At 50.3% G+C, this 26,114-nt stretch overlaps 2 protein-coding genes across 8 annotated transcripts in view; both read right to left on the bottom strand.

Annotated features, from left to right (window-relative positions):
• Window positions 1-14: 14 nt before the first annotated feature.
• On the bottom strand, window positions 15-22,977 carry MRNIP (MRN complex interacting protein). Of its 4 annotated transcripts, XM_077937527.1 has the most exons (8): window positions 22,864-22,977; window positions 21,119-21,315; window positions 13,915-13,974; window positions 9,724-9,812; window positions 6,176-6,251; window positions 3,676-3,833; window positions 2,659-2,746; window positions 15-625 (listed from the first exon to the last, which is right to left on the bottom strand). In XM_077937527.1, the coding sequence occupies exons 2-8, from the start codon at window positions 21,251-21,253 to the stop codon at window positions 122-124; spliced, it is 1,110 nt and encodes a 369-aa protein (XP_077793653.1). In that variant the 5' UTR covers window positions 21,254-21,315; window positions 22,864-22,977; the 3' UTR covers window positions 15-121. The 4 variants fall into 4 exon arrangements, with proteins under 4 accessions (XP_077793653.1, XP_014997121.2, XP_014997120.2 ...); XM_015141635.3 differs by lacking the exons at window positions 21,119-21,315; window positions 22,864-22,977 and adding an exon at window positions 19,581-19,997; XM_015141634.3 differs by lacking the exons at window positions 21,119-21,315; window positions 22,864-22,977 and adding an exon at window positions 19,334-19,447.
• TBC1D9B (TBC1 domain family member 9B) overlaps window positions 22,977-26,114 on the bottom strand; it is a 42,334-nt gene continuing 39,196 nt past the window's right edge. For all 4 annotated transcript variants that reach the window (XM_028850011.2, XM_015141637.3, XM_028850010.2 and 1 more), the window contains one exon: window positions 22,977-25,002. In XM_028850011.2, the coding sequence (XP_028705844.1) occupies window positions 24,322-25,002 (681 nt within the window). In that variant the 3' untranslated portion in view covers window positions 22,977-24,321. The remainder of the gene's footprint in view (window positions 25,003-26,114) is intronic.

The raw sequence follows: 26,114 nt of genomic DNA on the forward strand, positions 1-26,114 counted from the left end.
AGAGAGAAATGATCTGTTTGACAGTAAGTTTATTGGTGGTTCTTACACAGTATCTTTAAAAGTGCCTTAGGGAACCCTGTCCCTCCTAACAAGTGTATCTCAATTAATAATAACCTGCCAGTCACAGATCATCATCAAAGTCTTCACCAGTTGTAAAGAGGTCACACAGTCGTGGGAGTTGGGGATTCTGTGGCTCCTGGACCAGGGGCCCACCCTCTGCCCAGGGAGTCCTTGCGTCCCATGAGGTCTTCCCGCAGGGCCTCTCAGGCCCGGATGTGGTGGGGTGTGTGGCCCGAGGAAGCTGGACAGCGTCAGTGGGCCTGCTGAGGCCTTCCCTTGAGGCCTGTGCTCTGGGGGTCCCGGGGGTCCCCTGCTTAGCCTGTGCTGGAGCAGCTGGCCCAGGATCCCTCTGAAGAGGCGTTGGCTGCTCTCTGTCCACATGTGAACTGTTTCTAGGTGACAGGACAAATCGCGCCCATTTAGAGGAGGTGGCGGTGACCTGCTGGGCAGGACTCCATAGCTCCTTCCCAGGACCCCTCGGCTCCCTGGCGCCGCAGTCGGCAGCGTTCTCCCAGAGGCAGGGGCTGCTGCCTTGCTTCACCTTCCATGTCAAGCCAGCCTGTCCCTGAAAGAGAAGATGGCCATGCCCTCCATTTGTAAGAACAATGCCAGGGCCCAGCAGGACCACGAGCCCTGCCTGGGCCTCTGGTTCTGACACTTTCTGCTGGAAGCCGTCAGGCTGGGACAGGCTTTGACTTTGAGAGTTAGCAAGACAAAGCAAATAAATGCCTTCCACCTCACCCCAAACCATCTGCTAAATTGCATGACCAGGCTTTCCAAAAACAAGACACGTCATCTGGTGATCCATCTCCTGGGGACCTTAGAATCGGGTCACCAGTGCCTACAAAGGAGGTTTGAGCAGGGAGGGCCTAGAGACGTCTGGAAAGGGGTGGGCTGGCTCCATCCTGCCATCTCCCACCTGGGAGCAGCTCTCCAGAGCCTGCCGGGTTCTGCAGCTGCACAGGTGGCAGCACCGAGCTCCCAGTGGGATAGAAAAGCTGGGGTCTGGCTTCTCTCACCCCAGGAACCAAAGATGCTCTGAAAGTTGGGTGTAGGCCGGGTGCAGTGGCTCACGCCTGTAATCCCAGCACTTTAGGAGGCTGAGGCGGGCAGATCACCTGAGGCCAGGGGTTCGAGACCAACCTGGTCAACAAAATGAAACCCTATCACTACTAAAAATACAAAAATTAACCAGGCATGGTGGCACATGCCTGTAATCTCAGCTACTCAGGAGGCTGAGGCAGGAGAATCACTTGAACCTGGGAGGCAGAGGTTGCAGTGAGCCGAGATCGTGCCATTCCACTCCAGCCTGGGCAACTGAGTGAGACTCTGTCCCCCCCCAAAAAAAAAGAAAAAAAAAAAAAAAAGAAACTTGGGTTGTAGACTGGGAGCAGTGGCTCATGCCTGAATCCCAGCACTTTGGAAAGCCGAGGCAGACTGGAATGCTCAAGCAGATATGCTTGAGTCCAGGAGTTTGAGACCAGCTTGGGAAACATGATGAAACCCCACCTCTACAAAAAATTAGCCAAGCGTGGTGGTGAGTGCCTGTGATCCCAGCTACTCGGGAAGATCACTTCAGCCCGGGAGGTGGAGGCTGCTATGAGCTGAGATGGCACCACTGCACTCCAGCCTGGGTGACAAGAGTGACACCCTGTCTCAAAAACAGAAGGCTGGGGGTGGTGGTTCATGCCTGTAATCCCAGTACTTTGGGAGGCCGAGGCGGGTGGATCACTTGAGGTCAGGAGTTCAAGACCACCCTGGCCAACATGGTGAAACCCCCCCATCTCCACTAAAAATACAAAAATTGGCTGGTAGATTACAGGTACATGCAACCACGCCCAACTCATTATTTTTAGTAGAGACGGGGTTTCACCATGTTGGCCAGGCTGGTCTCAAACTCCTGACCTCAGGTGATCCACCCGCCTCACCCTCCCAAAGTGCTGAGATTACAGGTGTGAGCCACCACGACTGACCGCTACAAAATATTTTTTTAAAATTAGCCAGTGTGGTGGTGCACATCTGTAGTCCCAGCTACTTGAGGGGCTGAGGCAGGAGGATCACTTGAGCCTGGGTGGTTGAGGCTTCAGTAGGCTCTGACTGTGCCACTGCACTCCAGCCTGGGTAGACAGAGTGAGACCCTGTCTCAGAAAACAAAAATGAACAAGGCAACACCCTAAGTGAAGAGCGTCTCACATACAAGAGTCCACACCTGGGCAAATGCGAGTGTGGAGGGAAGCATCTCCCAGGATTCAGGGCGGGCCCACAGACTGCTCCTGCCTGGACAAAGGTCCCCGTGCTCCCTGCAGAATGAGACGACGGCCCTGACCCAGAAAATCCAACCTTAGTTGCTCCCAGGTGTCACGATGCTCTTTGGTCCTGAGCTACCCTCACGGGAGACGAGAGGCATGGGAGAGAAAAGGGGGTAGAGACCCAAGGAAGGAGTTGGCTTCACACAGAAAAGACAAGAAACCCAGGTGGTGAGATGGGCTTTCTGCGGTTAGGAATCTTATACTTTGTCACCTGTGACAAAAGACAAAATTATCCCACACATACTCAGTGGTCACTGGGACCACAGAGAAACTATTCTCTGTCACTGACCTTCTGGGGTTCCCAGGCGACCTCAGAGCCACCCGAGTCCTGGATGCCAAGGCTGCACGGAGGCTGGACGGTGCTCTGGCTCCACTTCCTGTCAGGACAGTACTGTCAGTGGTCCCGTGCTACTCTCCAGTGGCACCCCAAGCCTGACTCCACGATCACATGGCCCACAAGCTCGGGTGGCCGCCTGCTCATCCCAACAGCTTCCCAGGCAGCTGCTCAGGCTGCCCAGCCACCGCGCAGGCCCCACTCCCCGCTTCACAGCTTCTAGTTGCTAGAAAGTTGTGTTTTTCTTTTACGCAGGGTCTCACTGGCACCCAGGCTGGAGTGCAATGGCTCACTGCAGCCTTGACCTCCTGGGCTCCGGTGATCCTCCTGCCTCAGCCTCCCAAGTAGCTGAGACCACAGGCATGCACCACCATGCCCCATGAATTTGTTTAAAAACTTTGTTGTACAGATAGGGTCTCCCTATGTTGCCCGGACTGGTGTCAAATGATCCTCCTGCCTCAGCCTCCCAAAGTGCTGGGATTAGAGGTGTGAGCCATTGTGCCCAGAGGAATGTTCTGGTTTGAAAGCAGAATCTACCTCCTGAAAGCACCTGCCCTCTAAGAGCCACCCTAGATCCTTAGCCTAAAGCAGTCTCTCCAAAAATCTCACTGAAATGCCTGAAGCAGAAGAAACCTTCCTTCAAGTCTGAGGTCTCTGCTTCTGTGTTAAAAGCTCTCAGGCCTGTCAGCTCCTCTGGCCTCTTCCCCGAGGTCAGTCTAGTCCGAGATGTTCAGAATTAAGTGGGCATCATAAAGGGTGTGCACACTGGCGTCCTGCCCAGCCTTTGCCTCTGCACCAGCAGTGCCCAATGCCCAGGTGGGCCGAGGGGCCAGCAGTGGCAGCAGCTGCCCATTGCCACTTGCCACCTAGGCTTCCCCCGCTTGGCTGATGCTCACAGGGGCTCACTGGTGCCCCACTGCTGGAGGCAGCATAGGCTCTGGGCCAGGGCTGGACCGGAGTCGCACTTGGCACCTTTTTCTAGGCGGGTCTTGGCTGAGGCGGGGGCCTGGCTCCTCCGTTTTGGATGAAGGCTGTTTGCTGAAACACACTCCTCTTCCTTCCAGCTCCAGTTCTTGGGAGTCCCTTTCGAGATACTTCAGCCAGCGACTCTCCAAGGGCTGCGATTTTTCCTATCAGATTGGGAAAAAAGTTGATTCTCAGTACTGGAAAGCAGGCAGTTTTATCGAAAACCCCTAGCCCAACTCTTGTGCCTGAGGGTCTCGGGTCACGTCCAGCTCCACGCTAGGGAAGGCAGTGGCTGGAAGGTGATGGACACCAATACCCTGTGATGCTGGCAGGACAGTGCTCACTGGTACAGGCCTTGGGAAGGGGGCAGGACACGGCCCACCAAGAATCTCATGAATATCTATGCTCCCTGGCCCAGTGATTCCACACAAAGAGAGAAGGCAGAGGTGCCAGTCCCAGTGTTACAAAAAGTAGCAAATTTTATTTATAAGAACAGAACTGGGCCGGGCGCGGTGGCTCAAGCCTGTAATCCCAGCACTTTGGGAGGCCGAGACGGGCGGATCACAAGGTCAGGAGATCGAGACCATCCTGGTTAACATGGTGAAACCCCGTCTCTACTAAAAATACAAAAAACTAGCCGGGCGAGGTGGCGGGCGCCTGTAGTCCCAGCTACTCCGGAGGCTGAGGCAGGAGAATGGCGTGAACCCAGGAGGCGGAGCTTGCAGTGAGCTGAGATCCGGCCACTGCACTCCAGCCTGGGCGACAGAGCGAGACTCCGTCTCAAAAAAAAACAAAAAAAACAAAAAAAACAAAAAAAACAGAAGTGGCCAGGTGCAGTGGCTCACGCCTGTAATCCCAGCACTTTGGGAGGCCGAGGCGGGTGGATCACGAGGTCAGGAGATCAAGACCATCCTGGCTAACACAGTGAAAACCCATCTCTACTAAAAAAAAAAAATACAAAAAACTAACCGGGCGTGGTGGCGGGCGCCTGGAGTCCCAGCTACTCGGGAGGCTGAAGCAGGAGAATGGCGTGAACCCGGGAGGCGGAGCTTGCAGTAAGCCGAGATTGTGTCATTATACTCCAGCCTGGGACTCCGTCTCAAAAGAAAAAAAAAAAGAACAGAAGTGTGGAAACATGGCCAGGTGCCGTGGCTCACACCTGTAATCCTAGCACTTCAGGAGGCTGAGGCGGGCGGGTCACCTGAGCTCAGGAGTTAAAGACTAGCCTGGGCAACATGGTAAAACCCCATCTCTACTAAAAATACAAACATTAGCTGGGTGTGGTGGTGTGGGTCTGTAATCCCAGCTGCTTGGGAGGCTGAGGAAGGAGAGTTGCTTGAACCCAGGAGGCAGAGGTTGCAGTGAGCCAAGATCACACCACTGCACTTCAGCTGGGGGATAGGCCGAGACTCTGTCGAAAGAAGGAAAGGAGAGGAAAGAAGGGAGGAAGGGAGGGAGGGAGGAAGGGAGGCAAGCAGAAGTGTGGAAACAACCTACATAACATATAATAAAGGAACCAATACTAGTACATCTACTACATTCTGTAAATACTTTGTTTTTTTGAGATGTTGGGACTCCAGTGAGCAGTGATCATGCCTCTGCACTCCAGCCTGGGCGACAGAGGGAGACCCTGTCTCAAAAATAAGTAAGAAATGAAAATCATTGAAAACTATACCGCAACACAGAAGAATGATACAACTGAAAACTAGGATGCAAAAAAGTATTTCTGATGAGAATGATATAAAATTAAGTCTGTAAATGGACCAAATGGGAAGCACAGACACAGGTACCAGAAGAGCATCTTCCTCTGCTTATAACAAAGTATGAATCTGGCCAGGTGCATTGGTTCATGCCTGTACTCCCAGTACTTTGGGAGCCGAGGCGGGAAGATGGCTTGAGCCCAGGAGTTCGAGACCAGCCTAGGCAACACAGGGAGACCCTGCCTCTACAAAAGACACAAAATTAGCTGGGTGTGGCAGGGCACACTTGTAGTCCCAGTTACTAAGGAGCCTGAGGTGGGAGGATTACTTAAGTCCAGGAAGCCAAGGCTGCAGGGAGCCATGATCGCTCCCTGCATTCCAGCCTGGGCGACACAGTGAGACCTTGTTTCAAACAAAAACAACAAAACAGCTTGCAGTCTGGAACAAGGAAAGAAGGAAACCCAGGTGTTTTATCCCATTATTCTCTCCCTCTCAGAGGTAGGCCCAGAGTGCTGTGGGAGCAAAGTGGAAGCAGTAAGGTGATATTTGAGCTACATTCAGAAGGAGTTCTCCAAGCAGACACGAGAGTCCTTTGCAGGGTACTGTAATGATTGGTACACGTGGCTATCTCCATCCTTAGAAAAGGTACAGGTTTATTTATTTTTGTGTTCCCTGCAGCGTTAAGTCAACTGCCTGTAGGGTGGCATCAACACACACTTGCTCTACGAATGACTACTGGATACATCTGTGCATTCATCCCTTCCCTGACACAGAGCCAGCCTGGGGCAGGTGGGCCTGAGGCTTACCTGCTGCTTCACATTCCCAGCCTGCTGGTGGCCCATGTTTTCTTCTTCACCAGCACTGACAGTTTCTTCTAGAGACCTTCAGGGAAGACCATACATATGCCCTTTGAAAAATGACCAGGGGCTGGGCACAGCGGCTCACTCCTGTAATCCCAGCACTTTGGGAGGCTGAGGCAGGTGGATCACCTGAGGTTAGGAGTTCGAGACAAGTCTGGCCAACATGGTGGTGCGTATCTATAATCCCAGCTACTTGGGAGGCTGAGGCAGGATAATCGTTTGAACCGGGGAGGCGGAGGTTGCAGTGAGCCAAGATTGCTAGAACATGGAATCACATGACAATGGAGATAAGTTGCAGCTTCAACCTCCCTGGGCTCAGGTGATCCTCCCACCTCAGCCTCCTGAGTATCTGGTACCACAGGCACCCACTACCATGCCTGGCTAAATTTTTTTTTTTTTCCTTTTCTTTGTAGAGAGGGTTTTGCCATCTTGCCCAGGCTAGTCTCAAACTCCTGGGCTCAAGTCATCTACCCACCTCAGCCTCCCCAAGTGCTGGGATTACAAGTGTGAAGTATGCATCCAGCTGTTATTTGATTTTAAAAATCATTTTTCCAATTGCCCACTGCATATATATAGAAATACAATTTTGTATGTTGACCTTGTATCCTTGTGATCTTGCTAAATTATTAGTTCTAGTAGCTTTTTTGTAGATTCATTAGGATTTCCTACATACACAATCATGCTATTTGCAAATAAAATAATGGTTTTATCCAGTTTGGTATTTACTGCGTTTCCTTAATCTAAAAATGTTATGTCTTTGATTCTGGAAAATGCTGCTCTCATCTCTTCAGTTATTGCTTTTGCTCCATTCTCTTAATTATCTTTTGCTAGAACTCTCCTCTGTAACCTCCATGTCCCTCAACTTTCCTTTATATTTTCTACTTTTCCACTTTTCTGTGTTGCACTGTGAATAATTTTTTAGGTTTATCTTCCATTTCACTAATTCTCTCTTAGCTGCATTTAATCTGCTTAATGTGTCCGCTGAATTTTTAATTTTTTTTTTTTTGAGATGGAGTCTTACTTTGTCACCCAGGCTGGTGTGCAATGGCGCAATCTTGGCTCACCACAACCTCTGCCTCCTGGGTTCAAGTGATTTCCAGCTAATTTTTGTATTTTTAGTAGAGATGGGGTTTCACTATGTTGGCCAGGCTGGTCATGAACTCCTGACCTCAAGTGATCTGCCTGCCTTGGCCTCCCAAAGTACCAGGATTACAGGCATGAGCCACTATGCCCGGCCGAAACTGGATTTTTAATTTTAGTGATTATACTTTTAAGTTCTGCAAACTCTTTTTTTTTTTTTTTAAGACAGAGTCTTACTCTGTTGCAGGCCTCACTTAAGCCTGGGAGGTGGAGGCTGGCTCATTGTAACCTCCACCTCCCAGGCTCAAGCGATTCTTATGCCTCAGCCTCCAGAGCAGCTGAGATTACAGGCACGTGCCACCACACCCAATTAACTTTTGTATTTTTAGTAGAGGTGGAGTTTCACCATGTTGGCCAGGCTGGGTCTTGAACTCCTGACCTCAAATAATCAGCCTGCTTTGGCCTCTCAAAGTGCTGGGATTACAGGTGTGAGCCACTGCACCTGGCCTCTTTTCGGTTCTTTTTCAAATACACCTATTTTTTTGGATGAGGGCGATCTGGCTGTAATATCTGTCACCCCATCAGTCACCAAGGTTGGTTAGCTCATCTGGCTGGTGTCCCCCGTCCTCTCTCACCGCTCCACGTGCGTCCCTCCTGAAGCTGTGCGCTTGGCTGAAGAGGACCACCACCTCCAATAGAGGAGGAGCGGTCTTCGGTCCAGGGTATATGAGTAGCTGCACCCCCCTGCTAGAACCTCCAAACAAGCTCTCAAATACACCCATTTTTTGAAGTCCCTCATCTTATCACCCACTTCTTTTATTTTATTAAGTATATTAAACATGCAATATCATGTATTCTGAAGTCTTTATGGGTCTGACTCTTCGGACTGTTGTTCTGCTATCTTTTGCTCCTGGTGACATATTTCCTTGAATGTTAAATGATTTTATTTGTTTATTTTATTTATTTATTTTATTTTATTTTATTTTTTGAGACGGAGTCTCGCTCTGTCGCCCAGACTGGAGTGCAGTGGCGCGATCTCGGCTCACTGCAAGCTCCGCCTCCCGGGTTCCTGCCATTCTCCTGCCTCAGCCTCCTGAGTAGCTGGGACTACAGGCGCCCGCCACCACGCCCGGCTAATTTCTTTTTGTATTTTTAGTAGAGACGGGGTTTCACCGTGTTAGCCAGGATGGTCTCGATCTCCTGACCTCGTGATCCGCCCGCCTCGGCCTCCCAAAGTGCTGGGATTACAGGCGTGAGCCACCGCACCCGGCCTTGTTAAATGATTTTAAACTCCTGAGTACATGCTACTTGGAGCTTTTTCTGTGGGAATTCTTGAAGGCCCGGCAATTGAAGATATATTGGTACACAGAGGAGCTGCATTCACCTCTGCTCGCTGGGACAATTAGAAGATAAATTTTCCGCTTGAGGCTTTTCACACAGGGTATGTAGAAGGATGAAAAACCGTGCAACAACTTCCTTTTATTTCCAAAATCTTAGAGCTATTTCCCCCTCTTCAGCCATTGCCAAGGTCAATACAGGCAGGCTGCCCGCTGCCGAGGGGATCTAGTTCATTCGTACACGGAGGGTGCAGTCCTCCAGGGGCTTGGTTTTGTTAGGAGGTGTCTCACTGGTCTTCCCACACTGACCGGGCCGTAGGTTTTGTCTTCTGAGGGTCTCCTGCACCCCTCCCAGCCATCTAACTGGAGGTTCCAGAGCACCCGGCTCCAACCACCCCAGCAGCTCAGGTGCTTCCTCTCTGGATTCTGGCTTCTGCTTTTTTTTTTTAAAAAGCCAGTTAAATTTAGCAGTGCAAGTTGTATATCAACTTTAGTGACACTAACGTTAATAAGTTCTGATAACCCACTACCATCGGACCAGCTTCTCCTTCATTTTTGACCTCTTGAGAGTTAGTTACTTACCTTTTTTTTTTCTTTTTTTTTTTTTTGAGATAGTCTCATTCTGTCATCCAGGCTGGAGTGCAGTGGTGCAACCTCCATCGCCTGGGGTCAAGTGATTCTCCTACCTCAGCCTCCTGAGTAGCTGGGATTACAGGCGCATGCCACCATGCCTGGCTACTTTTTTTGTATTTTTAGTAGAGTCGGGGTTTCACCATGCTGGCCAGGCTGGTCTCGCACTCCTGACCTTGTGATCAGCCCACCTTGGCCTCCCAAAGTGCTGGGACTACAAGCATGAGCCACCACTCCCGGCCGAGAGTTACTTTCTTTCTAGTCAGCGCATCCGTGCATGTAAAACAGCTGGCGTTTTAAGTTATTTTCAGTGAGAGAACTGCTCGGCGTGTTCCGCTGCCATATTGTGAGACATGGAGTCTAATGGACTTCTCCGCTGTGTACTTCTATTACCCAGTCAAGACGAAAACAGGGCAACACAACCACACTCTTCTCACACAACTGTACCTGAGTGGCAGCTCTGAAACCTGTCCCTGTAGTAGATTTAATTTTTGGACATGGCGTCTACAGTCAGCACCAGAGCCTTCACCATAAGCCTGAGAAACCAAAAAATATATTACATTTAAAAAGTGTTGGCAGAATGTTGAGAAACAGATCCATTTGAGATACACCTCGGGGAGGACAAAGCTGTATTCTGCAAGGCCCAAAGACCCCTAAAGCAGCATGGAGGAATCCTAATGACTGACTGCTGTCTCTAGAATCATCTACAAACCAACCGTCTCTGGAACTAATACTTTAGATCTATGTGGCTATCCCGCAAGCACCCTGAACTCTACCTGTTGAAGCCAAACGCAACCCAAAGCCCTACACAAAATGGTTAGTGAACATGAATAAAAAGGTCATAAGAGAAGTAACACATATTGCCACATTGTATAACATACTGCCAAAAAATATATGAAATGCTACTTACCTTCACTGATAATCAAGGGAATACAAAATAAATTTTTTCCACTTAGCAGTCACAAATTCATCCAACAAGTATTTACTGAGTACCAACTAATGTGCCAGGCCTCATCCAGGGGCAGACGACACAGGAAGAGACAAGACTCCCTGTCATCGTGGAACTCACATTCAAGTGAGGAGAGGCAGGAAGGAAACAGTGAGGCATGTAACGTATCAGACGCTAATACGTGCTCCTGAGAAAGACAAGGCCAGGAAAGAGGCCTTACGTAAGAGCATACTGTTTTACATAAGGTGTTCGAAGTGGTCAAGGAATGGATCTCTAAGGAGGTAAGGTTTGAGCACAAACAGGAAGATACGAAGGAGCAAGCCACATGGCTGTCTAGGGGAAGAACATTCCAGCAGAAGCAATGATATGAAAATGAGTGTGAAGACCCTGAGCCTGGAATTTTGGAGGAACAGTGAAGAGGCCAGCATGGCTGGAGCTGAGTGGTCTAAGGAGAAGATGGTAAGAAATGAAACTTGAGAGTATGGGTCCTACTACAGGCAGAATCAGCTTTACAGGTATGAGATCTGCTCTGCTGTCGCCGTCTTGAAATTCTTAACAATCTGGTCTTTGAACTTGTGTTTTGTAAGTGAAGTCTGCTGGGACAATGGCGCACATCTGCGATCAGACGCACACACTGTATGTGTCCACTATTCCTCAACACCCCACTGGCAGGAGCATTCTTGATGTCCCGTGAGCAAAGAACTCTGGTGGACACCCAGTGCCTGGCAGCAGTGTGTCAATTGAGAACTGAGAACCAACCATTGTTTTTAGCAACATGGAGACCACTGCCGACTCCGACACAAGCAATTGTAATGGACAGGTGGGGAGTGCAGCCCTGTTTGGAGCACATTCAAGTGAGAACGGAGGAGAGCAGCTGGAGGGGGAAATGGCAAAGTTGAAAAAGACCAGGCTGGCATAACCAGAAGTGGTGTGCTCTTCCATGGGGCAGGGACTGCTGGCTGGATACTGAAGCGCATTCTTCCCAATGTGGGCACAAAACTAGACTTCATTTCCCAGTGTGCATGTAGTCGGGGTGGCCACGAAACCAGCCTCTTCCCATGGCAGTGTCACTTGTTTCCCAGCCTGGCCCTCAAAGCCTCCAGCAGCTCCTCCACGCACTTGCCTTTCTCAGTGGCTAGAAGCAGCTACAGATGAGCCTCAGGGAATAAAAGAAGCCCAAGATGGCAGGAACTTGGATCCCCGAGCAACCACATCAAGGGCAGCGCCCTGCTGACCTTATCGTCTTCCCAGGACTGTTACGAGAGCAAGAGAAACGTCTATTGCATTAAGCCACCACAATTTTGGTGTGTTTGTTACTGTGGCCTAGTCAGCCATACACCATATACCACACACAGCACAGAAGCACCGAGGGGATAAGAAGCCTTCCTCAAGGAGAATGCAGAAATACATCTCAAACAAGCCATGCTCACCATGTGGGGTGTCTGCCTACCTGGTAAGCCAGCCCCTCTCTACTGAGACCCAATCCCAGTTGACTGGACCAGAGGTGGACATCTGAATCAGCCTGGGCCAACCAGATTGCTTCTCCTAGGAATTTATAACTGGGACTCAGCTCTTCCAGTTGGCTTGGAATGAGATTCTGTGGACTTGGAGCAGAGAATGTGACTGAACAGTCTGGGGAGAAACAGAAAGGGAAGGAGAGGAGAAAATAGAACAAAGATACAGGGAGAAGCTGGGTGATGGGGAGGAAAAGCTGAGGCCTGGCTTGTTGGGTGATGGGGAGGAAAAGCTGAGGCCTGGCTTGTTGGGTGATGGGGAGGAAAAGCTGAGGCCTGGCTTGTTGGGTGATGGGGAGGAAAAGCTGAGGCCTGGCTTGTTGGGTGATGGGAGGAAAAGCTGATGCCTGGCTTGTTGGCAGCTTTTCAGTTCTTGGGGCTAGTTTTTCAAGGCATCAGGGATGAAGTTCTGCCCCTTGGATTCCCTAAGAGATCTCATTACCTTGCCAGCACTTTTTCTTGTTTTTAACTTTGCTGAACCCATTCTGAAGTGTTTTTTTTTTCCCTTTAAAAAAAAAAAAATCAGCTGGGCACCGGTGGTTCACGCCTGTAATCCCGGCACTTTGGGAGGCCAAGGCAGGTGGATCATGGGGTCAGGAGATCGAGACCATCCTGGCTAACACGGTGAAACCCCGTCTCTACTAAAAATACAAAAAACTTAGCTGGGCGTGGTGGCGGGCACCTGTAGTCCCAGCTACTCGGGAGGCTGAGGCAGGAGAATGGCGTGAACCCGGGAGGTGGAGCTTGCAGTGAGCCAAGTTTGCGCCACTGCCCTCCAGCCTAGGTGACAGAGGGAGACTCTGTCTCAAAAAAAATAAAAAAATATATCAGGTGAAGGCGCTCATCAATGGCAGGTGGATCATTTGAGGTCCGGAGTTTGAGACCAGCCTGGCCAACATGGTGAGACCCCATCTCTACTAAACATTCAAAAAACAAATTAGCTGGGCGAGGTGGCACGCACCTGTAGTCCCAGATACTCAGGAGGCTGAGGCAGGAGAATCGCTTGAACCTGGGAGGCGAAGGTTGCAGTGAGCCAAGATCGTACCATTACACTCTAGCCTGGGTGATAGAGTGAGACTCCATCTCAAAAAAAAAAAAAAACCCCCCAAAAACAGCAATTTAACTTCTAGGACTATGTCCTAAATAAACAGTAAACAGCCGGTCACGTGGATAAAGAGGTTTTTGTAAAAAGCTTCACTGTAGAGTTGTGCGTAACAGTCAAAAGGGAAATCAACCTAAATGCCCAACAAGGTTGGACCCGTTACTCACTCACTCACTCAACAAACACCGAGCACTGTGCTAGGTGCTGAGGATACACCAGTAAAGAAAAAGCCTCTGTTCTCATGGAACTAAAGTCTTAGATGGACAATCTGCACATAAACACGACCATATAATTTCCATAGGATTCTGAGAAGAGGGAGGGGAACTCTACAGTGGGCACAAAGACCCAAGAGGGAGCAAATTTAGGTTTCAGGTCAGAAAGCAAGCACACGGCTGTAGGAGAAGAGAAAAGATGAGAGATGAAGGGAGAGGCGGCACTGGGGCTGGAGCAGGAAAAGAGCAAGTTCAGTAAGGCAAAGGACGCAGGACAGTTTGGGGTCTTCAGAGTTCAGGAGGGGGAATGTGGATGGACTGAAAAGATGTGCTCAATGCCAGATGCAAACAGCTGGATAAGAGCATTTACAGCCTGCCCCTGCCTGCACTTCCTGAGCCCACTCTCCCACACCCCCACCTCCACCAACAGCCTCTGCCCTTCCCCAGCTGCCCTGATTCCTCCGTCATCTTCTCACAGTCCCTGGTGCTTTCCTTTCCTTGTGCTCAGCCGAGTTTTAAATTATGTAGATGCGTGTGTGCATTAGTTTCTCTTCCCCTTCCACACAAGTGCATCTGTGAGGGCAAGAATGACAATGGGCTTACTTTCCACTGTTTCCCTCATGCTTGGCACACAGAAGGTACTCAAGAAATACTTGCTGAATGAAGAATCAAATGGCAGTACCTTTCCAGACACCATTCCATCCATTTCACTTCCTGAAGGAACAGGAAGCTCGGAAGCAGGAGCTCCGTGTCTGGGAACTTTGTGTGAGAGAGGATGATCCCAGCTGTGGCATTCTGGGACTCCCTGGAAGGGCTCACTGCAGGCCTGCGCCCTACCTGCTTTCTGTTTTGTAGACTCACCCGCAAAAAGGACTGCTTCTCTCCACAGGCTTTGCATGTCCACTTGACACTCTTTTTTACCTGCAATGAAATTTCAGAAATACAACTCAGATAATTATTTAAAACAAAATGGAATTGGGCTGGGCCTGGTGGCTCACACCTTTAATCTCCCTTTGGGAGGCCAAGACGGGCGGATCACTAGGTCAGGCGGTCGAGACCAGCTTGACCAACATGGTGAACACCGTCTCTACTAAAAATACAAAAATTAGCCAGGCGTGGTGGCGTGCACCTGTAATCCCAGCTACTCAGGAGGCTGAGGCAGGAGAATCGCTTGAACCCAGGAGGTGGAGGCTGCAATGAGACGAGACTGTGCCACTGCACTCCAGCCTATGTGACAGAGTGAGACTCCATCTCAAATAAACAAACAAACAAACAGCAAAATGGAATCGGATCTGAAATTTCTTTTTTTCAATCCCAAGTAGCTGGGATTACAGGTGCGTACCACCAGGTCCAGCTAATTTTTGCATTTTAGTAGAGATGGGGTTTCACCATGTTGACCAGGCTGGTCTCAAACTCTTGACCTCAAGTGATCCACCTGCCTTGGCCTCCCACAGTGCTGGGATTACAGGCGTGAGCCACCATGCCTGGCCCGAAATAATTTTTTTTGTTTTTTGAGATGGAGTCTCACTCTGTCGCCCAGGCTGGAGTGTAGTGGCACGATCTCGGCTCACTACAAGCTCCACCTCCTGGGTTCACGCCATTCTCCTGCCTCAGCCTCCCATGTAGCTGGGACTACAGGTGCCCACCACCATGCCCGGCTAATTTTTTGTATTTTTAGTAGAGACGGGGTTTCACCGTGTTAGCCAGGATGGTCTCCATCTCCTGACCTCGTGATCCACCTGCCTTGGCCTCCCAAAGTGCTGGGATTACAGGCGAGAGCCACCGTGCCTGGCCCTGGCCTGAAATAATTTTAAAAATGGATGGAAAGAGTCCAGAAACAAACCAACACATGTGTAAAAAACAGCATATCATAATCATAAAGGTGGTACTTTAAGAGTGAGAAAAGAACAGACTGTTTAACAAGTCTGGGTTGGTGCTGGGAAAACTGGCTATGTATATGAAACACAATCAAGTTGGGCTGGGTGCAGTGGCTTGAGCCTGTCCTCTCAGCGACTAGGCAGGCCAGGACTACTTGAGCCCAGGAGTTTGAGGCCAGTCTGGGTAGCAGAGCAAGAGCCTGTCTCTCAAAACCAAACCCAAACAAACAAAGAAACTCTGAAAAGCCCAAGTGGAAACTCTAAAAAAAAAATTCTGTATTTATTTATTTATTATTATTTTTTTTTTTTGAGGCAGAGTCTCGCTCTGTCGCCCAGGCTGGAGTGCAGTGGCGCGATCTCCGCTCACTGCAAGCTCCGCCTCCCGGGTTCCCGCCATTCTCCTGCCTCAGCCTCCCGAGTAGCTGGGACTACAGGCGCCCGCCACCTCGCCCGGCTAATTTTTTGTATTTTTAGTAGAGACGGAGTTTCATTGTGTTAGCCAGGATGGTCTCGATCTCCTGACCTCGTGATCCGCCCGTCTCGGCCTCCCAAAGTGCTGGGATTACAGGCTTGAGCCACTGCGCCCGGCCAAAATTCTGTATTTATTTTCAATTCTTGTTAAACCTGGGTCTAAAAAAAATTCCATAACATTTTCAGTTCTTGTTAAACCTGACTAGATGTGTTCTCTCTTAACATGATAAAATGCCTTAAACCCAGCTCTGATGCCGCAGGGTCTCTACCAGCGCTCCCCCTGGAAGGGTTACCGACTATCATTTACCATTTTTTTCTGGATGTACTAGCCAATGGAATTAGAAGAAAGTTGTAAGAGGTATAAAAATTGGAAAGGAGGGCAAAACCCTATCATTATTTATCGATATAATTATAAAACCCGATATAATTTTTTTTTTTGGAGACAGAGTCTCACTCTGTTGCCCAGGCTGGATTACAGTGGTGAGATCTTGGCTCACTGCAACCTCCGCCTTCCAGGTTCAAGTGATTCTCCTGCCTCAGTCTCCCAAGTAGCTGGGATTACAGGTATGTGCCACTACACCCGGCTAATTTTGTAGTTTTAGCAGAGACAGGGTTTCATCATGTTGGTCAGGCTGGTCTCAAACTCCTGACCTCAAGTGACCCACCCACCTCGGCCTCACAAAGCGCTGGGATTAAAGGTGTGAGCCACCATGCCCAGGTGCTACCTGATATAATTTTTTTTTTTTTTGAGATGGAGTCTCACGCTGTTGCCCAGGCTGGAGTGCAGTGGCGCGATCTCGGCTCACTGCAAGCTCCGCCTCCCGGGTTCCCGCCATTCTCCTGCCTCAGCCTCCCGAGTAGCTGGGACTACAGGCGCCCGCCACCGCGCCCGGCTAATTTTTTGTATTTTTAGTAGAGACGGGGTTTCACTGTGGTCTCGATCTCCTGACCTTGTGATCCACCCGCCTCGGCCTCCCAAAGTGCTGGGATTACAGGCTTGAGCCACCGCGCCCGGCCTACCTGATATAATTTTTTATCCGAAAACCAACAAAATGAAATGAAAAGCCACTAAAACCAGACAATCTAATATGGTGGTTAGGTACAAAATTAAGGTACCTTCAAAAGTTAATATAGGTTTTATATGAGCAGACATCTAGTTAGAACACATAATGGATAAAGAGTCCATTTATAACAGCAACAAATAATATGTTACCAAGGGATACCAAGGTTACTTGAAGAAACATAATAGATCATGCTTAACATCACAAAGATGTCTATGTTGATTCGTTAACATTAATACGATTAATATGATCCTAATACAAAATCATGAGGTTTTTGGGGGAAGTATCCAAAAGGATTCTAAGGAGGACAATGAGCACCTACCAAAAATGGAAGTAGGGAATGACTTAGCAATTTTACTTCTCAGCTTCTACCTTAAAACACCAATAAAACCGTGAATTTTCTATGAGTACGTAAGCAAGCTTTTTTTTTTTTTTTTTTTGAGACAGAGTGTTGCTCTGTCACCCAGGCTGGAGTGTTGTTGCATCATCTCGGCTCTCTGTAACCTCTGCCTCCTGGATGCAAGTGATTCTCCTGTCTCAGCCTCCCAAGTAGCTGGGATTACGGGTGCGCACCACCATGCCCTATATTTTTTGTCTTTTTAATAGAGACGAGGTTTCACCATGTTGCCCAGGTTGGTCTCTTAACTCCTGACCTCGTGATCTGCCCACCTTGGCCTCCCAAAGTGCTGGGATTACAGGTGTGACCCACCGCGCCCGGCCAAGAAAAACATTTTTAAAAGTTTAGGACTCACAGTACCTGGTGAAGGGATGAACTCTGCGAACTGCTGAGATAGTATGGTTCTGACACTTACTAGATGGAGAAACCACTTGATTTCTGTAGATTCTGGAATTCTCGTGTAAGATGGGAATGATGCCTAAGTCAAAGGTTGTTGAAGTTAAACGTGTTAAAGTAGCACCCAGCTAACTTGCAATTAAAATGGTCAACATCCTCTTCGGTTTCAAGTAATTTTTGTTTTTGAGACAGGGTCTGGCTCTGTTGCCCAGGCTGGAGTCTAGGGGTGTGAACGCGGCTCACTGCAACCTCTGCCTCCTGGTCTGAAGCGATTCTCCCGCCTCAGCGCCCCTGAGTAGCTAGGACTAGAGATGCACACCACCACATCTGGCTATTTTATTTTAAATTTTAGTAGAGACAAGGTCTCGCTACGTTGCCCAGGCTGGTCTGGAACTTCTGAGCTCAAGTGATCTGCCCTAGTGGGCTTCCCAAAGTGCTGGGATTAGGGGCATGAGCCACGGGGGCCTGGCAACTCACATTTCATAGGGTTGAAAATGACCATAAGGGTCAGGGGCGCTGGCTCACACCTGTAATCCCGGCACTTTGGGAGCCAAGGCAGGCAGAACACTTGCCCCAGCCTGGGCAACACGGCCGAAAACCCCATTTCTACAAAAAATATAAAAATTAGCTGGGGATGGTGGCCGCACCTATAGTACCAGCTACGTAGGAGGCTGAGGTGGATCAGCTGAGCCTGGGAGGTGCAGATTGCAGCGAGCTGTGATTGTTACCACTGCACTCCAATCTGGGCGATAAAGCGAGACCTTGTCTCAAAATAAATAAGTAAATAAAAAAATAACACTGGTGAATATGGAAGAGTGAAACAGGGAAACAAACAAGTAAATAGAGGCCGGGCGTGGTGGCTCACGTCTGCAATGCCAGCACTCTGGGAGGCTGAGGCGGGTGGATCACGAGGTCAAGAGACGGAGACCTTCCTGGCCAACATGGTGAAACCCCGTCTCTACTAAAAACACAAAAATTAACTGGGCTTGGTGGCGGCCGCCTGTAGTCCAAGCTATTCAGGAGGCTCAGGCAGAAGAATCGTTTGAACCTGGGAGGCAGAGGTTGCAGTGAACCGAGATCGCGCCACTGCACTCCAGCCTGGTGACAGAGTGAGACATGAGACTCCGTCTCAAAAACAAAAAAAGGAAATAAAAATAAATGGAAAATTTGTTTTTTAAAAAAGCATGAAACATTAGACGTGTAATAATTTAAAAAAACAAATGATCTCCATTTGCAACTCTTAGGACCCAGCTCCTGAAAGAAAACAAGTAAAAACTTTCTGAGCCCTTAAAATGGCCCTTACAAACGCTTAGCATTAAATGCAAGGTTACAGACACATCCTCAGCATCTTGCTGACTTTTTAACATACGTCTTAAAGAAGTCTGATGCTATTCTTTCTCAGGGCAGAGCAGATTAGCAATAATAAGGAGGGAGAGACTATCAGAAGCGGATACGCTGACTGCAGTGTTAAGTGATATCAAGCAGGGAGACAGGTGCGATCCGGCAAAGGTTAAGTGGCATCCTCTATCTCGCACGCTGAAAGTCAGGGAGGCAAATATGTTCTAGAAACACAGATTAACTGTCTTTAAGACTCGGGGGCCCGTGGTTCACGCGTCGGCGAACAGGCGTATCAAGTCCCTAGCCCCGCGGAAAAGGACGGCGGCAGAGGCGCGGGGCGACGGAGAGGGCGCCCGGGAGTGGAGCAGGGACGCCGCCGCGGCGCGCCCGGGCTCCAAGAACCGTCCTCCCCTCTCACTGAAACGGAGACAGGGCCACCTCGTGGGGCAGGCTCTGCGTAAAGGACGCTATCCTCAACCGGCTTCTCCCACGACCTGCTACAATTCACGAGAGGCCACCTCTGCAGAAACCACTACCTCTGGTTTGTACACGAACCAAACAGAAAGCCCAGAACGACGTTATGCGGGGGCGACCCCAATGAGACCCGCCCTCAGCGGTCCCTGCACTCCTTCGGGCCCAGGTGCATCCCGGAGCCATTCGAGACAGCACCCACGGCCCCGCCATTTCCCGTCCACCGTCCCCGCGCCGGAGGAGAAGGAGGGGGCCGGAACCCGCCAGACCTGGTGCGCCTGGAAGAGGCGGCAGCTGCAGCAGCGAAGGACCCGACAAGGCTGAGGCGGCGCCATCCCTGCCTGTGCAGTAGCCAGCAAGCCAAGCGCGCGCGCTCTGCATTTGTCCCGCCGCGCTCCGCCCCGCCCCGCGTACGCGCTCGCGACGCTCTAGTCCCCTACGCCGCCTCGCATGCGCGTATACTCTTCGCTCCGCCGCCGCGGCCCGCCCCTGCGCACTGGGGTCCCTCTAGCCTACCGCCCCTCTCGCTGGTCGTCTGGGCCCCTGAGACGTCGAAGGAGTCCTGGGTCCGGGTGGGTGCGGGATACCCGGTCGCAGACTTGCCGTCTGACCAGGGCAGCGCCCGCATCTTCCTAAGGCAGCGGCTTCCGGCCCTGGGGAGACTGGAGTTGATACGGCAGGGCCTCGGCGGACGAGTTCTTTGGGCTGTTGCACCACGCGGAGCGGAGCGAGGGGCAGCCCTGCCCGGCCTGCGCTGCCGTGCTTTGGGGCAGCAGCGCACAGTTAGCCTTTGAACCGGAGCCCGGGGAGGAGTCCGGGGAGACGGAGGGGCTCAGCCGACCCAAGCTTCCCGGAGAGCGCGAAGCCGGCCCCCTGCCGCCCCGGGAGCGTTCCAGGCCCGTCCTCCGGAGGGCGGAGGCGCCCCCGCAGCCCGACGCTCTCGCGGCAACCCTGCGTGGCTTAGGGTTGTAGCCTTGTTGGAAAATAAAATACAAAAAAAAAAAATTAAAATTACCTCCAACCCTACAACCCTGTGTCTAGGGTTATAATTTTAATTTGTTTTTTTTCCAACTTTTGCACAGTGAAAAATTAAAAAGCGAGCTTTTTTTTTTTTTTGGAGACAAGAGTCTTACTGTGTCGCCCGGGCTGGAGTGCAGTGGCGTGATTCTCCTGCCTCAGCCTCCCGAGTAGCTGGGATCACGGGTGCCCGCCACCAAGCCCAGCTAAATTTTGTAGTTTTAGTAGAGACGGTGTTTCTCCATGTTGGCCAGGCTGGTCTCGAACTCCTGACGTGTGGTGATCTGCCCGCCTCGGCTTCCCAAAGTACTGGGATTACAGACTCACGTGAGCCACTGCACCCGGCCGACACTCGCTTTTAACAGCAGAAACCATCCCCGTGAAGAAAACACCCAAGCCTGACAAGGGTGCGGGGAGAGCTACCCCTCTTACAGGAAGCTGGGAGAACGGTCAAATGCAAAACCGTGGAAAGCAACCTGACAATACTGCTACCCCAAGGAAGGAATCCCTTCAGATTCACCGAGGTGATTTACTATTCGTTCCCTAGTGTTCCCTGAAGTATACCAGGAAGAAATGGAGATCAGTGTTCTAAAGGACGGCACGGACCCTTACGCAGTTCTATCAGCAAGAACTTGAGTTTGAAGTGACACCCTGCTGTGGAGAGGCAAGGTTACAAAATTACAGTACGTCGTTTGAATTCTGTGACACCGGCATTATTTTCTGGGGTGTGTGTGTGTGTGTGTGTGTGTGGCTAAGGTTGTAGGTGATGCTAATTTTAAAATTTTCTCCAACTCTTGTACAGTAAGTAGTTATCAGAAAAAAAAATTGAGACAATATGCCAATAGAATGGTTGGATAACGAATGACATGAAACTGCAGCCTCTGCAGTAACCGGGCAGTCGGCTGTGTGGGAAGGATGTAGTCAGGACTGCTTGCTCCTCTATTTTCTGTACCACCCTCCCCATGTCAGAGCCAACCCACGAAAGAGGAATACGCTCCCCAAGCCAGTCACAGAAAACATCCTGCTTGTTAGCTCACCTCCAGTTTCCAACAGCCTGCAGTCAGAACCACCTGGAGCCTTCCCTGTTTTCCATCCCCTGGCCCTTGCGCCTGCCCACACCTGTGATGTCTGTGGCTCCCTTGCTGGAGCAAGCCGTGAATACTGTTTCTCATTTGGGTGGTCTTCCTTCATTTCTACGTTTGAGTTATTGTAGCTGAGAACAGAAGGAAGGCATCTGCAAAACATGTTTTATGCTTAATGAAAAGAGTAGAATAAACATTTCATATATGACATCAGTTAAACTCTGAAAAAAATACAGAATGAATACCAAAACACTGAGGAGTAATCTGTAGCACTAGGAAAAATTGTTTTTCTACTTTTCTGTATATTTTTCTCCTTTTGGCAATAAACCTGTAATCCTTTAAGAATTCATGTGTTGTGGCCGGGCACGGTGGCTCAAGCCTGTAATCCCAGCACATTGGGAGGCCAAGACGGGCAGATCACGAGGTCAGGAGATCGAGACCATCCTGGCTAACACGGTGAAACCCCGTCTCTACTAAAAAATACAAAAACTAGCCGGGCGAGGTGGCGGCGCCTGTAGTCCCAGCTACTCGGGAGGCTGAGGCAGGAGAATGGCGTGAACCCGGGAGGCAGAGCTTGCAGCGAGCTGAGATCCGGCCACTGCATTCCAGCCTGGGCGACAGAGCAAGGCTCCGTCTCAAAAAAAAAAAAAAAAGAATTCATGTGTATTGTCTTTTTCTTGGAATTAGAATGATTTGATGAGTGGTTTGATAGAACTTGTATTACTTGGTAAGCAGTTTTAAAATATTCATGTTTACTTATAAAATTTAAATTTTTTATTTGTATTATCTATATATTATTTAATGTTACTGTTCTGGTTGTTAAACATTTTGAGTTATCTTGCCAGGTTGAATGATTTATGGATGAAAGCACTATTGTACATTTTTGTACATTGTATCATGTGACTAGGCCAGATTCCTCTTTTCTATCCTTTGGTTTAATTTCTTTGGTGTATTCACAAGCTTATACTTCCACATATTAAAAACATTTTTATCTTACCTCTGTAAAGACAAAAAATGAAAAAAAAAAAAAGGCATTTATCCAAATTCCAAGTTATTCAAATCTGATTGAATACAATCAATGTAAGACTTAAAATTGCCAAATGTGCGGGGTTATTATATCTTAATTATGGCCAAGAACAGTCTTTTTGGTATAAATAATTTGAAATTATTTTATGGTAGTTTGTGTAAATACTAGAAAGGAAATTAAAGCCAGGCATGGTGATTCATGCCTGTAGTCCCAGCTACTAGGGAGGTTGCGGCAGGAGGATCACTTCAGGCCAAGAGTGTGAGGCTGCAGTGAGCTACGGTCATGCCACAGCACTCCAGTCTGTCTCTAAAACAAACAAATAAGCAGGCTGGGCGCGGTGGCTCACGGCTGTAATCCCAGCACTTTGGGAGGCCGAGGTGGGTGGTCAGGAGTTTGAGACCAGCCTGGCCAATATGGTGAAACCCTGTCTCTAGTAAAAATGCAAAAATTAGCTGGGCTTGGTGGCGCATGCCTGTAGTCCCAGCTGCTTGGGAGGCTGAGGCCAAAGAATTGCTTGAACCCAGGAGGCAGAGGTTGCAGTGAGCCCAGATCGCGCCACTCCACTCCAGGCTGGGCAACAGAGCAAGAGTCGGTCTTTAAAAAAAAAAAAAAAAAAAAAGCAAAGCTACTTAATTAAAACAAAACCAGCAGCCACAGAGATATACAATAGTACCTCTTGAGTTTCACCTTCTGCAGCTTTAGCTACCCTGAGTCAACAGCCACCTGGAAGAGATGAGTACACAGTACAAGAAGATATTGTGAGACAGACCACATTTACAACTTTCATTACAGTATAACCGTTACATTTTATTATTGTTAATCTCTTAAGGTGCCTAATTCATAAACTTAGTCACAGGTATATATGTATAGGAAAAAACAGTATATATAAGGTTTGTTATCTGTGGTTTTAGGCATCCACTGGGGGTCTGGGACTGTATCCCCCGTGGATAAGGGGGTAACTGCTATATCTTTTAGTAGAAGCAAGAGTAGCCCCATGTTGGGGCAAACACTGGACACCGGTCAGTTTCAGCTCCTCCTGCAAAGTGAGGGTATCCTTGTGGCTCAGCCCCGGGGCCCCCTCTGGTCACCTGTGGCTCCACAGTCTGGTTCTTGAACCCAAGGGCAGACAGCTTGCTACAGCCCAGGCCTGAGGATGCACTTCCTTCACCAGGACCCATGACCCCTGCCCACAGACCTGTGGAGCTCAGGGCATCCCCTGATGCAGGTTGGTCAGGACCTGCCCTGCCTGCACCAACAGGTTCTGCTTCTCCATCTGACCTGGCAGGCCTTGCACTCTTCCACCCCCTGCAGAGGACTAGGTGTCTTGAACTTCCAGAACGCAGACAGGGCCCTGTACTTGGCCTGGGGAGAAGTTGGAGGCCTAAGCAGTGGTTGGGGCCACAGCAAGGCATTGCACACAGTGTGGGTTTTCTTTCTTTCAGGGATTTATTAAGGCATTGAGCACAGTGTAATCTCTAGCCAAGTGAAATGAATCCAGGGAAATATATCAGGACCTGAGGGATGTGCTTTTAAAGTTACTGGAAAGGATGATGAGCTGAGAACGTGTGTACGGCCACGCCTAAGCGCAGCGACCACTCTGTGCGGTAAACGTGGTCTGTCCATGTTCCTCAGTCAGGAGGTTCAGGCTCCCGGAGGGCACCTGAGGGTTCCATCACTTTGCTGCCCAACAAGCACATGCCCCCCACCTGGTGCCAAGCGGCAGGAATGACCCCTGCACCACACAGCTGCAGGAGAGCATCCACGGATGGAGGGACTCAGCTGGCCTGGCCACAGTGCGGGCACGGAGGTATGAGGCAAGCAAGGGCAGATCTGAGAGCCTCTAACACTAAGCGTGTGCAGCTGGTGCAAGGCGTGCTCCCAGCGGGTATAAGGAAGGTGGGAGCCACAGCCTCTTCCTGGGCCCAGAAGCAGCCGGCGCCAGGAGATGCAGGCCCAGGGAATCTGTCTAAGGCAGCTGGGTCTGCACCAGCCTTCTTTCCATTCACAACTCACTGCTCCTGGGAGAGCAGGAGGGGCACACCTTTCAAGAGAAACTGAAAAGGGAGGAAAGGCAGGAGATGAGGCCAGTTCCACCAATGACACCTCGGGCCAGGCCTCACTGCTGCAGGCCTCAGCTGGAAGCTCCGGGCTGCTCATGGTCACTGGCGGTGCTGAACTGTCTCTCCACTTTCTTCTGGTCCTTGATCTTGAGTCCAATGTCCACTCTCTTCTCAAAGAAGTTCACCAGCACGGACTCCGTCAGAATGGAGGCCAGGATCTGCTCGAAGGAGATGCACCAGTCGGTGTCAACAGTGCCCCCGATGCGGGCTGTGGGGCTGCAGGCCTCCCCTCCCACCAGCACCGTGTCGTCTGTGAGGTCTTCACACTGCAGGGAGCCCGTGCTGACCACCGAGTATGAGGACATGGACATGTCGTCTTTGGTTTCATCGTCAGACAGCAGCTGGGAGGGTGAGCCCTGTCCCTCGCCGCTGCCCCCCTCCACCACCACCTGGCTCTCCTGTGGGGCTTTCCCGAGGTGTGTGTCTCCGCCGGCTTTGGCTTGGGGGTCTCCTGCAGCTGGGGGCTGAAGCTCCCTGGCTGCGTCCTGATGGGGTCCGGGTGCTGGTGGCTCGTCCTCCTCAGTGGCACAGTCCCTGGGCTTCCTGCCTGTGCGGGCCGAGAACTTCTTCCCCACCTCTCCGATGCGGAGCAGGAGGCTGGCCACGGTGGCGATGGCGTGGTACAGGTCCTGCTCCATGGGGTCTTCACTGAACATGTTGTAAAGCGTCTTGCACAGCTCAATGAACTGCTCCTTTTAAGGAGAAAAACAGAAGAACAGGGAGATGGTAAAAGACCAGTCAGACAGGGTCCATATTAGCCAAACTGATGACAAGGGACAGCCTAAGGATGTTGGCTGCCGTCTTGTTAATCATCTCCACGAGCCTCATCAGTCCATCTCATAGATCAGGACACAGGCTCAGAGAGGGAGAGTGGCTCGACCAAGGCCACACAGCTCTTCAAAAGGCTTTCCCCTCTAGCTGCCTTTCTCAGCACGTAGAGCGTGCCGGTCTGACCTGGAGCCTCCCTGTTTCTAGGTCTGTTCTGTTGGCACAGGGAGATGGATTTCTACCACGACTCTAAATCCAGTCAGTACAAGGACTTCTCCGTTGTGTTTTAGAATCACCTTTGGCTTTAATCAGAAGCAACCTCAACTCAGCCCTTGAATGAAGCTCTTTATTTTTTTTCTTTTTTCCTTTTTTTTTTTTTCCTTTTTGTGGAGAACGGGGTCTCGCTATATTACCCAGGCAGGTCTCGAACTCCTGGGCTCAAGCTATCCTCCCGCCTCTGCCTTCCTGAGAGCTGGGATTACAGGCGTGAGCCACCGCGCCCGGCCTATTTTTTATTTTTTCTTGAGACAGAGTCTCGCTCTGTCGCCCAGGCTGGAGTGCAGTGGCTGGACCTCGGCTCACTGCAAGTTCTGCCTCCTGGGTTCATGCCATTCTCCTGCCTCAGCCTCCCGAGTAGCTGGGACTACAGACGCCCGCCACCTCACCTGGCTAGTTTTTTTTATTTTTTTAGTAGAGACGGGGTTTCACCGTGTTAGCCAGGATGATCTCCATCTCCTGACCTCGTGATCCGCCCGTCTCGGCCTCCCAAAGTGCTGGGATTACAGGCTTGAGCCACCGCGCCCGGCCAAATGAAGCTCTTTAGAAGGTGATGGTGAGGAAAGTACAGCCTGGGTCAGCTGGGGAGGGGGGTCCTGACGAGGGTGGGTGCTAGGTCCTTAAGCCACACATCTAGGTCCCCTGGCTCAAGAATGGGAAGAATCCTCATCACACGTGGTGCCCACTGTCCAGGACTGCCGGGGGACTGGTCAGACTGCAGGGTCTCCTACTAGGCACAGCTAGGCTGTGGGTCTGGCCC

The sequence above is a fragment of the Macaca mulatta genome, chromosome 6, assembly GCF_049350105.2.
Source record: "Macaca mulatta isolate MMU2019108-1 chromosome 6, T2T-MMU8v2.0, whole genome shotgun sequence".
Taxonomy (NCBI): domain Eukaryota; kingdom Metazoa; phylum Chordata; class Mammalia; order Primates; family Cercopithecidae; genus Macaca; species Macaca mulatta.

What these genes read in the sequence shown, in the direction of transcription:
- MRNIP (XM_077937527.1), bottom strand. Translation starts at nt 21,253, where the DNA reads ATGAGAAACAGTATTCACGGCTTGCTCCAGCAAGGGAGCCACAGACAT. An exon ending in CAGGCTGTTGGAAACTGGAG is followed by an intron (nt 13,975 to 21,118) that starts GTGAGCTAACAA and finishes ATTTCATTGCAG; the next exon opens with GTAAAAAAGAGTGTCAAGTG. An exon ending in GTTTCAGAGCTGCCACTCAG is followed by an intron (nt 6,252 to 9,723) that starts GTACAGTTGTGT and finishes TCTTCCCTGAAG; the next exon opens with GTCTCTAGAAGAAACTGTCA.